General features: G+C 45.0%; 1 protein-coding gene across 3 annotated transcripts in view; it reads left to right on the top strand.

The window, feature by feature from the left end:
- Positions 1 to 12,928, top strand: part of LOC122933062 (tRNA (cytosine(34)-C(5))-methyltransferase, mitochondrial-like) — a 62,323-nt gene that overhangs the window by 11,593 nt on the left and 37,802 nt on the right. For 2 of the 3 annotated variants that reach the window (XR_006388376.1, XM_044287806.1), the window contains exons 2-3: positions 1,508 to 1,618; positions 3,208 to 3,542. Coding sequence is in view for 2 of the 3 variants with exons in the window: in XM_044287806.1 (XP_044143741.1) it covers positions 1,524 to 1,618; positions 3,208 to 3,542 (430 nt within the window). In the remaining variant the exon portion in view is untranslated. The remainder of the gene's footprint in view (positions 1 to 1,507; positions 1,619 to 3,207; positions 3,543 to 12,928) is intronic. The other variant, XM_044287807.1, reaches the window with a different exon arrangement.

Genomic DNA, 12,928 nt, shown 5'->3' with positions numbered 1-12,928 from the left:
TCTGGTTTTCCAGTCTCCGCATGCGCATTTTATTCTAGCTTTGAAAAAAATTAAATACCGGATCCGTTATTCCGGATTATACTGGAAAGACGGATCCGGTATTTCAATGAATAAGTCTAACGGATCCAAGGAAAAAAAGGTATCCGTTTGCATACAGATTTCCGGATACGGCAGGCAGTTCCGGCAACGGAACTGCCCGCCAGATTCTAACAACGCTAGTGAGAAAGTACCCTAAGGCTACTTTCACATCTGCGTTTTTTCTGGATCCGGCAGGGCTCAGCAAAAAACGCTTCTGTCACGATAATACAACCGCCTGCATCTGTTACTAACGGATCTGGTTGTATTATCTTTAACATAGCCAAGACGGATCTGTCATGGAAGTCAATGTGTCAGAGAAAACGGATCCGTCTCTATTGACTTACATTGTGAGTCATGACGGATCCGTCTGGCTTCGCATCCCAGGACGCACTGCATGGGCATGAGTCATAGGAACGCAAAGGAACGGAATGCATTCTGGTGCGCTCTGTTCCTGTCAGTTCATTTTTGTCCCCATTAACAATGAACGGGGACAAAACCTAAGCATTTTCGCCCGCTATTGAGATCCTATGACTGATGTCAGCGGAAAGGAAAAGCGCAGGTATGAAAGTAGCCTTATTTTCGCATCATTTTTGCAACATTTTTCATTTTCACACCACACTATTCAGTTTTGAAAAGTGGGCATGGTTAGGGTACGTTCACACTAGTGTTTTTCTTTTCCGGCATTGAGTTCCGTCACAGGGGCTTTATACCGGAAAAGAACTGATCAGCTTTATCCTAATGCATTCTGAATGGAGAGCAATCTGTTCAGGATGCATCAGTTCAGTCCCTCTTACGGTATTTGGCCGCAGTATTTTCTCCGTCCAAAATTCCGTAACACTTTCTGGAATGCCGGCATTAATTTCCATTGAAATTGGCGCATTGACGGCATTGAGCTGATTAAAGTCACATTTATCAACTGAGACTTTGTAAAAAGTCGCAAATACTGTCGCCATCTTACTCCAGTAAGGGGGGGTGGGAGTAACATCTCAAGACAGAAGTGTTGGACTGAAAAGTGCATCAAATTTATCATGCGGCATTTGAGAGATTTTGGTACAAATGACTGCAATGTAAAGTCCTCCAAACCGGGCTTTAAAAATTCCCCTCGTGAGAAATCATCGGTGTTTCAAAGATTTTTACGTGTGTTTTTGGTGAAGTTTTTTCTTTTGCACATGTGAAAAATGCCACTGAAGACCCATCAAAACACCTAAGCGGAAGCCCGACATTGGAGCCGCATTATAGAACGCTTAACGCAACGCTGCAGTAACCAGGCGCGGCCACTACGCGGTGTATGGAGCTGTAGTGTTCCAGCAGCACCTGAGAGCAGCTGACCGGTGGGGGTGTCAGGAGTTGGACCTCCGCCGATCTGATATTAATGACCTATCATAAGTCCTGGTAATCAACAGTAAGACTTTTTTTTTGTGTGTTTCAGTGTCCTGTGAAAACAGATGGCCAGACCGAGGAGACAGATTTGTCGCGTTGTGCTGGACTATTTTGATAAAACGTACACAAATGAATTGGGCGATCAGTGGCAAACAGTCAAGTGAGTCGAATAATCTGATATATTCATAAGGCGTGTATAAAACCTGTTCTCAGAAATTGTGGCCGTGATGAGCATTGCCCCCGTTAAAGAGGACCTGTCTCATCCGCGGCCGCCATTACGAGTCTGTAGCTGTTGCTCCACTAGGCTACTTTCACATTTGCGTTGTTGTTTTTCGGTATTGAGATCCGGCAGAGGATCTCAGTACCGGAAAAAAACGTTTCCGTTTAGTCATCATGTATTCTGAATGGAAAGAGATCCGTTCAGGATGCATCAGGGTGGGTTCCGTTCAGGCAGAATTCCGTTTTGTGACCTGACACAAAACCGCTTCTAGCTGCGGTTTTGTGTCTGGTCATAAAAACAGATCCGTCACTAAAAACGATGTAAGTCAATGGTGAGGGATCTGGTTTTTTTTTAGGAGTCAAAAAAATACTGATCCGTCACCCGTTGACTTTCAATATATTTTCGGTTTCGATTTCACACAACAGCACCCTAATGGAGCGCATGCTCCCTGCTGTGCAAAATCAAAACGGATCTGTTTAATTCCGGTATTGAGATCCTCTGCCGGATCTCAATACGGGAATTAACAACGCAAGTGTGAAACAGGCCTTAGGCCTCCCATTTCTGATCGGTGAGGGTGTTTTCGGGTTCCATTATGCTGTTCAGGCCCCAATCTTCATCAGGAACTGAACTTTAGCTGTGGCGCTGTCCACAGTGTGACTAGCATATCGGAAGTCGAGAATACCTGCACTGATTGTGCGGAACGGATCGGGGCGGCTAGTAAAAAAACAACATGGTTTTCGGATTCACTTTTTCCAGTGATTTATTGCTGGTAAGTAAAATGTTCAAGAGAATAACATGAGGTACAGCGACCGACCCCTCCACAATGCTTCACCTGCAGAGGGAGCAGCCCCACAGTACCCCTGTTGTCAGGCTAGTCCCCCTTGGTTTTGGGTTGCACCCTCTACGGGCAGAGCAGCAGAGCCAGCCATCCCCCTCCGGCTGCTCCCCCTCATGTCATGCTGTGTCACTAAAACACTGAGAAGCTGCAGCTGCATCCCCCTCCTCTCCAGTTTTACATTAGATGATTTCATCAGTGACTGAGGAGGTCTCTGAACATTTACTGGCAGGGAGTTACAAGCTTCCGGAAAGTGACACACATGACACTTTTCTATAATAAGATATATTATAAAGTTTCATATTCACAGAGAAAATGATTATTGACAGGTAAGGCTCAATATGATGAGTGCAGATCGAAACAAAGCCACTTTAATTAGCTGTCGAATCCCCCCGCCACTCCAGCGACTATACTCCAATAGACCATGGCGGTCTTTATTTACATGGCAGTAGGAATATTCCGCACAGACATTTACCTGCCACAGCAGTGTCATACTCGGTAGCATCATTGCTTCCATGTAAACAGAAACTGGTCCACAAGAGCCTCGGCACTGGAGTACTGGGGGATTTAACAGCGGTGTAATCTGGTGTTTTTTTGTTATTTTGTTACATTATTTGGTGCCATCTTTTTAGCTCTAGCACAATCCCTTTAAATCTGGCAAATGAATATCTGTATTTTAATATGTAATCCACAGGGAAGTGCTGACGGCGCCCGGCCTCTGGCAGTATGCCGTGTTACTGAATCATTTCAAGTGCAGTTTGGAGACCAGGAAACATCTATTGATGCAGGGTTACCACCGGCTCACACATCAAACCTTTCCAGAAAAATTGGAGTGCTATATCAATAGGAATCCTGGAAAATTTCCTTCACAGCGCCATCAAACTGGGAAGATCAAAGAGTATTACATACTGAACGCCTCTTCTCTTCTCCCAGTATTAGCGTTAGATGTCAAGGATGGAGAGACAGTCCTGGATATGTGCGCTGCCCCCGGTGGCAAGTCTGTAACACTGCTGCAGTGTTCATCGCCAGGTAACTTGCCGCGATTCTCATAAAATCAGAACTCTGTGCTTTATAAAAAGGTTTATTTTGAAATGGGCTCCAGATTTTCATTAGGTTTCAATTTACCCAGAACATGTGGGTTGTGTCCCCAAATTTTTATAGCGCACAATCATATTGATGATTGTGCGCTATAAAATTGTGCCCACGCGACTGCTTAGCCTGTGGTCACGTTCCTCTCTGCGGCTAGTGAACGGCTGCAGCAGTGCACCTGACCGCAGACGAGACATCACAATTCCGATCCAAATGGTCCGAGTGGACGCTTAGCGCTGGTAAATGTCCTAGGTCAGGCATGCCCAACCTGCGGCCCTCCAGCTGTTGCAAAACTACAACTCCCAGCATTCTTGGACAGTCTACAGCTATCAACCTACAGCAGCGCATTGTGGGAGTTGCAGTTTTCCAACAGCTGGAGGGCCGCAGGTTGAGCATCCCTGTCCTAGGTAACTAGGTAAGTGTCCATTTTTTTCTTAATTTTAAACACTTTCCCAGCCCTAATTAAAGGGGTTTTTAAGTTAGCCCCTATCCATAGGAGATAGCCGACCGCTGTATTTTGCCATCCTTGAATCCTTTATAGATTCGACACGTCTACAGTGATAAAAGAGGCGTCTTTGCTTATAACATATAAGAAAGGAACCCTGTGATGTCTGATCCCGCCGTCGTACTTCCTCCCATTGTCCCCTACTTCTTCCTAACATACATTTGGTAGGTTAGCAGGATGTAGGGTACAGAGAGAAGGGAGTCCAATATGGTCCAAAATTCCTCCTCCATGTGATGCAAATCTCATTGGCAGCTACAAGAAACATTTGGCGGAGGGGGATTTGCAGGGTATGAAGCTCCGGGGTTCACTTGCTGTTTCTCCCGGCTTTGTGGATGACTACTCGGGGTTCTAGATAAGAGATGACCCGTCCAACTATTTGTGTGTTAATAGTTTAGTTACATTGTGCTTGTCTATAAGGCTTCATGCACACGACTGTATTTTTTTCCTGCCTCGATCCACATTTTTTGCCGATTAGACGCGGAGCCGTATATTTCAACAAGGCTGTCCGCATCCTTATGTCCGCGTGTCCTGCAATAAAATAAAACATGTCCTGTTCTTGTCCATTTTGCAGACATTAATGAGCGGAAATTGCGGGATGCACACGGCCGGTATCCATCTTTTGCAGATCCGCAGAATACATATGGTCGTGTGCATGAGGCCTAATTGTGACTTAGCAATCAATGCAGAAATCCAGGTGAATTCAAAGGGTTTCCTAAAGGCTGTGTTACACTGGCCGATATTTCGGCTGATAATCGCTAACGAGTAGGGCTGCAATAAACGATTATTTAAGTAATCAAGTATTCTATCAATTATTTTTAATGATTAATTGAGTAATCTAATATTATAAAGCAATATGTTCTTTTAAGAAGAAAAACCTTCTTAAAATAACATATTGCTTTATAAAAATGTCCCCCTTTCCCTTCTATGCCATCCACCATACCCCCCACTCCCCCAGTGCCATCAGATCAGCCCCTCCATGCCATGTCTCCCAGTGCTCCCATGATGGCACTGCCATCAGCCCCTCCATTCCATCCAGATTGCTATGATGTCCCCCTTCCCCAGTGCCTCCATGTCATCCACCATGTCCCCCAGTGCCATCAGATCATCAGCCCCTCCATGCCATGTCACCCAGTGCCCCCATGATGGCACTGCCATCAGCCCCTCCATTCCATCCAGATTGCTATGATGTCCCCCTTCCACAATGCCTCCATGTCATCCACCATGTCCCCCACTTCCTCCAGATCAGCCCCTCCATGCCATGTCCTCCAGTGCCCCCATAATAGCACTGCCATCAGCCCCTCCATTCCATCCAGATTGACATGATGTCCCCCTTCCCCAGTGCCTCCTATGCCATCCACCATGTCCCCCAGTGCCATCAGATCAGCAGCAGCCCCTCCATGCCATGTCCCCCAGTACCCCCATGATGGCACTGCCATCAGTCCCTCCATCTAGATTGCCATGATGTCCCCCTTCCACAGGGCCTCCATGCCATCCACCATGTCCCCCACTCCCCCAGATCAGCCCCTCCATGTGCCAAATCACAGGTGCCCCCATTACCCCCACCCAATAACTGTATACATGCCAAATCACAGGTGCCCCCATTAACACCTCTCCCCCCGCCAATAACGTTATACATGCCAAATCACAGGTGCCACCATTTCCCCTGCCCCGCCGCCGCTGCCTCTGCTAACTTTATACTTACCTTTCAGTGCGGCGTGCGCTGGCACATGGAGTCCGCAGGAGATGCGTCTTCATCCCAGCATGCACTGGGGACCTGACGTCACACACAGCGTCAGCCAGCGCACTGACGATGTGTGAACGCAAGCTCCTGCAGCGCGGTGCCGACGGGAGGCCACGGAGCGGTGAGTGAGAAGCTTAATTTCACTGACGCTCCGTGGTCATGTGATTTATTCGAATCTGCATCGAGAATTTTTTTTGCCTTGATTGCATCGATTTAAATCGACGAATCGTTTCAGCCATACTAACGAGTGTTCCCGCGATCATCTTGCAGTGTAATACTGCCGCCAATTGCCCGATGAACTAGCAAACGCTTGTTCATTGGGCAATTCTGATTTCTAAGCATTCTTAAAAATCAGCACTTGCTGGCGGCAGATTGTCAGCCAACAAACCACTAGACAGTATGGGTACGAGTGACGGCATTGCGATCGCTCCTCCCCATGCTGCGGAGGGGATCACCGCATGCAATAGCAGCAGTCTCCTCCGCTAGTGAGCAGAAGATTGCCGGGAGGGAAGCTTGCTGATCTGCCTGTCTAATACAGGCTTTACCTTTATATTATTTGTATGTGAGCTCCTGTTATTTGTACTGGTGTGACCACCTCTGTCCCTGATGGGGGGACTCCTCTCCTGAGTTTTCAGAGCAGGTCGCTATAAAAGTCAGATCAAGTCTTTTCATTTCTCTGAAAGCCTTCTTCAGGATTCAGGATAAGATATGACCAGGCATTGTCTGCTAGGATGGAGAAGTGCATTCAGAGAATGTTTTGCTGCTTTTTCCTTCTGATCAGTACAGATTCTCCAGATGCTCGTTCTCACGTCTCTGCCGTCTTTAGCACGCTCGTCCATACCAGGATTTATGAGCTGTGTCACATTCCTGTTACGTATGTGATATCATCAGTTATCCTTGTCCAGTATTTATGGAGCGTTAACTATACAAGCAAATACAGGCATAAACATTAACTGGTAAGCTTGTGGAAACCAGGGATTTGTAGTACAGACGCAGCAGAGTTAACACATACACTTAGGCTCCGATCACACGTCTGCAACGTGTTTTACGGATCCACGGAGCCGTGGATCTGCGAAACACTGAAAGCGGCAATGTGCGTTCCGCATTTTGCGGACCACACTTTGCCGGCACTAATAGAATATGCCTGTTCTTGTCTGCAATTGCGCACAAGAATAGGACATGTTCTATTTTTTTGCGGAACGGAAGTGCGGATCTGCAATTCCGTGTCCATGCTGCCCCATAGGAATGAATGGGTCCACAATGCCGAACGAAATTGCGGACATGTGAATGGAGCCTTAGTGAGTTATCACAAGGCTACTTTCACATTAGCGTTTTTTTGCGGATCCGTCCTGGATCTGCAAAAACGCTTCCGTTACCATAATACAACCGCATGCATCCGTCATGAACGGATCCGGTTGTATTATGTCTTCTAAAGCCATGACCGATCATGATCACCATTGAAAGTCAATGGGGGACGGACCCGTTTTCTATTGTGTCCGAGAAAACGGATCCATCCCCATTGACTTACATTGTGTGCTAGGACGGATCCGGATTGCAGCGTTATTCTGTCCGCGATTGGAGCGCAACAAAACGGAATGCATTTTGGTGCATTCCGTTTCGTTCAGTTCAGTTTTGTCCCCATTGACAATTGAATGGGAACAAAACTGAAGAGTTTTCTTCCGCTATTGAGATCCTATGATGGATCTCAATAGCGGAATTGAAAACGCTAATGTGAAAGTAGCCTAACGTGTTATGACTGACTGTTAACTCTGCTACATCTGTACATGCATTTTTTTTTCGCTTGGTTATTCAAATATATTTGCATATATTTTTTTTTTTATTTACCTACCTTTTATTTTGTGCACATTTTATTGAAGTTTTGTCCTATTTTTGGTGATATCAGTTCAAAAGTAAAAAAAAAGCAAATAAAGATGGCCATACACACTAGATAGGTATCGGCTGAACCCACCTATTTTGGCCAACCATCTAATGCATGTGGTGGCTTCCATGTGGGAGGTAAGGATGGGCCATGTCAGATTCAATTGGCGGATCCTTTTTTTTAGCAGTGAGGTAGGCTATGCCAGGGTTTTCTCCCCTCTCCCCAGTCACTACATATACATGTATGGGGTGGGAGGATCAAGAGGGATAGCTGTTGGCCAAACATGCGGTCGGCCGTCAGCTATTTAATGTGTATGACCAGCTTTAAAGGGTTCTACAGCTTTTTCTTACTGATGATCTATCCTCTGGATAGGTTATCAGAATCTGATCGGTGTAGGTCCGATATTAGGGACCCCTGTCGATCAGCTGTTTGAGAAGACAGCGGCGCTCGCAGTAGCACCGGGCCTTCTCAGAGCTTCCCGCAGGCCAGTGACGTCATTACTATTTTACTGGCCTGGGCACAGTTCAGCCCTATTACAGTGAATGAGGCTGAGCCGTGCCCAGGCCATTGAAATAGTAATGACGTCACTGGCCTGCGGGAAGCAAAGAGAATGCTGCAGCGCTACTGCGAGCGCCGCTGCCTTCTCAAACAGCTGACCGATGGGGGTCCCGGATCTCAGACCTCTGCTGTCAAGATGCTGATGGCCTATCCAAAGGATAGATCATTAGTTAAAAAAAGGTAAAGAACCCCTTTAAAGAGGTTGTCCACTTTTTACTATTGGTGACCTATTCTCAGGATAGGTCATCAATATCAGATGGTCAGGAGTCCAACTCCCGGCACCCCCGCCGATCAGCTGTTGGAAGAGAAGGTGGCACTCATATGGGTGCTGCCTTCTCTGCTCTGTTTACCTGCTTGCCGCAGTAATTGCAGTGTAATTACAAGCATGACATCCACATTCACTTCTTTGGGATGGCTTGGGGGTATTTACTTGAACAGATAGAGCTGTCCCATAGAAGTGAATGGAGACGCCATACTTGTAATTACAACTGCTCACCACTGCAATTGCTGCGGCAAGCAGGTAAACAGAGCAGAGAAGGGAGCTGATGGGCGGGGTGGCCGGGAGTGAGACCCCCACTGATGTGATATTGATGACCTATCCCGAGCATAGGTCATCAATCTCTAAGCTCTGCACAACGGACAACCCCTTTAAATGTTTTTTGTTTTTTTTACATTTTGTTACATTTTTTAGTGCCTGAACTGCTGTTTTAAGTCCAAAATTCTGTATTGATTGATTTTTTTACATGTGTTTATGGCAGTTGGAACTTTTCCTGTAGAACTTCAAATGCCTTGCATAGAAATGGATTTTAATGGTAATGACCACTAGAGGGAGCATATGAGCTAACTGTGTATCTTACATAGTAACCGTTTGTAAGGCTGAAAAAAGACATCCGTCCATACGGGTCTGCCTGTTATCCTGCAAAGTTGATACAGAGGATGGAAAAAAAACATCATGAGGTAGAAGCCAATTTTCTTCATTTTATGGGAAAAAATCCTTCTGATCACAGTTCTATTTATAGCAATATGCAGTTAGCTTCAAAGTACCCTATAGTCGTGGCTTCAGGTAAACAGCTTGTTAAAACATTCCTACTCTTTCAGATAGCCTTTCAGAATACGCTGTCATGTGTTTTATACATGAGTAATCTGACTATTTTATGACTTTTATGGCATTTTTAGCAGTTATATCTCAAATTTTCAGCTGTCTCTGAGCTGGAGGGTGGATGTCTCCATGTCTGATGTCTCCCATAGACTACACATGGAGACTGCAGATTCTGCTTCCCAACTCTCTCCTTCTCACTCAGAATTCCCATATAGGACATTATAGAGAAGTACTGAGCAGTAGTGATGCGAATAAAGCACTCAAGATGAGATAACTCATAGCAATTTTCACAAAATGGACCTGAAAAATGAGTGGCAGGTCAAAGAGAAATCTTGCCAAACTCGCACCAGATGTGCCTCCTACTCATCAATGTATTTTACTTCTTTAACTACTTCAATGGGGAAAGCAGCCTTAAAGACAGTTGACTGAAATAACCTGCCACTTCTATAGCATTTTTGAAAGCCGCTGTATAAAAATACACACCCTGTACACAAAGGTTTTTATTTCCCTTTTGTATTCAATGGGATACTATTTGGTAGTCACAAATACATCAAAACACTGACAGCGAGTGGATTACCTTAAAGCATTGTAGCTCATGAGGCTCTTAAACTTGTGTTCATATAATCTGTAGTAAATGCAGTAGGGCGTTTCCAGATATTGATTCACTTAAATAAATCCTTTTGCATTGTTTCAAATGTGCATTACACAGCATAAAACACCTATTTTATACGCCCGAATACACAGCTTTTTTTCCTCCAGCCTCCTTGTCTGTGTCAGTCTGTGTTTATTGCCCTGCGGCTCACTCCTCATCCCCCTCTCCATAGACTTCTATTGGATTGTGTAATCTGGTCATTCAGTGAGCTGACGGCCTGTCTTGTTTTGTCAAGATGGATTTATCACAGAATTCCGAAAGAATGTTAGTTTAGTAACGGACGAAGAAGAAAAAAAAAAAAAGCTGATGACCCTAGAACAAGAGATTTTTCTCTGATGAGATATATTACAAAGTTTCCTATATTCATCTGTACTATTGATTTATACAAAGCTGTGTGAAAATTAAGTGGCCGTTTAAGTTTTAAATATTTGGATTTTTTATATCTGACAAACAAAGCTCTGAATGCTTTGAAAACTATTAATCCCTTGAAGACGTGCGTAAACATAATGTCTCATAATTTCATAATGACCAGCCTAAGATATTGGCTGTACCTCTTCCCTGCAGCTCCGATTGTAGTAAAGGCCAGCAAGGGGGCTGCAGGTGGGCTCCGCTGGGGATGATTGGACAGGAAACCTGGCCAGTGCAGGAAGGATTGCTTAAAAGCATACAGCTCATCCGTGGATTATTCATTTTAGCCCTTTTACCATCCATTACACATTCATGTCTGAAAAACACCTGTGAAGTCAGAATGATCACCGAACCCCTTGAAAAAGTCTTTGAGGGGTGTAGTTTCCAAAATGGAGTCACTTCTTGAAGGTTTCTACTGTAGGGGCACCTCATGGTCTCTTCAAGTGTGACATGGTGCCTCAAAACCACTCCAGTGAATCAGCCTTTGAAAAAGCTAAATGGTACTCCTTCCCTTTTGAGTCTTGCCCATACAGCAGTTTACGAGCACATATGGGGTGTTTCCATATTCGGGGGGAAATGAGCAAGATATTGTAGGGTGTGTTTACTCCTGTTAGCCCTTGTGAAAAATTTGGGGCTTAAACACCATTTTATTGTAAATAAAAAAAATAATAGATTTTTTCATTTCACATGTCGTAGTTTTGTTCCGGCCACCTCTCAGCACGTTTGCCGTGCCGGACCTCCGAGCCGCCCCCATTATAGTGAATGGGGCTGGAGCGGCATGGTGCACTAGCGGTAGCACGCATCCGGCAGCCTGCCAGCACCCTGCTACCGCAAGTGTAGCCTAAAAATGGACGCATGACATTGGAGCAAATTGACCCCTGATGGATCATTTAGCTCGGTACATCTCTCCCATTATCTTTCAACTTAGCGCTCCGTCTGATCTGCCATGATGGCCCTAGACCGATGCTTTCGGTTGTGACCTGATTAGATTAGTTGTTTGGGTGAGCAGATATGGGTTGACATGCTCGGAATAAAACTTTATTATAATTCATCTCTTATGTTCTGTGCCTTTCTGCAATCATAGTCATTTGTGTATTACGGATGGAGTTCATTATACGCTTTTAATGCTCAAACCCTACAATTTTTCCGCCATTTCCGTAATTTATCTTTCACGGCGGTGAAGATGACCCTTCTCCACCTGCTGTCTGCACGCTGCGGTTATATGGACATATTGCAATCTCAGAAATGACATTTTGGAGAGAGTGATAGTGGAGTCAGACGGGCGCAGGGGAGACAATAGTCCTTATCTAGCTGCCAAGATCAACTCACTTGTCAGAATCTTTGCTCTGCAGCGGCACGGCCTGCTGATAACGGCATCTGAAGAGCATCTCTCCAGCAGTGATTAATGTTACACAGTGTCAGGCAGGAACTGCTTAGTAGGACGTTATGGGGAAATGAGCTGAAAGAGACATGACCACTTTCAGCAACCGCATCAGCAATTTCCATATTTTTGCTCTGTAATTATGTACCAGTAAGTTCCTAAGCATTTTACCTTGAGCTAATTGTTTTAGGTTGTCTTCAAGGTGCATTGATAGGTCTCCCGCTGGCTCCAAAGATCTTTGTAATTCTAGAAAAAAAAAACGTCACCGTCATCACAACTGTATTAGAAACATTGCTTCAGCGGATTATTAATATTAATTGCTGATAAGTGACCTGACATTGAAGTGATGCCACATCTCTCGGACATGCCATCACTTTATGATTGTTGAGGGTTTGGCCTCTGGAACCCCCATTAAGCCTAAGAATGAAGGGGCTGCAGCATTGAGTCAGTGCTGCGGACCCTTCACTAGTTTTCCCTGTGCATTTAGTTTCTGTACGGCCCCCATTACTTGAATGGAGTTGTGTCCAAGTTCTCTGCACAGTTGGTGGCCCGGGAACTGCTGCGCAGAGAAATACAGTGAAGTAGCCGCAACACTTACTCAGCGCCGCAGCCCCATCATTCTCAGGATTGTTGGGGTCCAAGAGGTCGGTCCCCTGCCAATCTTAAACTGATAGCATATCCCATAAATGAGACTTGACAGGAGAGCAGACCTTTTCCCCCATACATTGTGGCTGCCTTCCGGGAGACCCTGTGAGATCCAGCCCCATTGTAAAGGGGATCACACCCCCAAAAGTTGAAGTCCCAGAGTGGGACAAAATTTAAAGTGTAAAAAAAAAAGTAAAAAAAATAAAGTTTAACAAAAAAATATTAAAGTTTCAAGTAAAAAAAGCGTTCTTTTCCCAAAATAAAGTTAAAAAAAATTGTAAAAAATAGGGAAAAAAAGAAAAGTATACATATTAGGTATTGCCGCGTCCATATTGACCGGCTCTATGAAAATATCACATGACCTAAGCCCTCAAATGAACACCGTCAAATAGTACCAATCTAACCTTCACCTCATCCCGCATAAAAATGATACCCCAACTAAGACAATCGCCCAAAAG

This window comes from Bufo gargarizans, chromosome 3, assembly GCF_014858855.1.
Source record: "Bufo gargarizans isolate SCDJY-AF-19 chromosome 3, ASM1485885v1, whole genome shotgun sequence".
NCBI lineage: Eukaryota > Metazoa > Chordata > Amphibia > Anura > Bufonidae > Bufo > Bufo gargarizans.
This window is presented reverse-complemented; position numbering and strand designations above follow the sequence as displayed.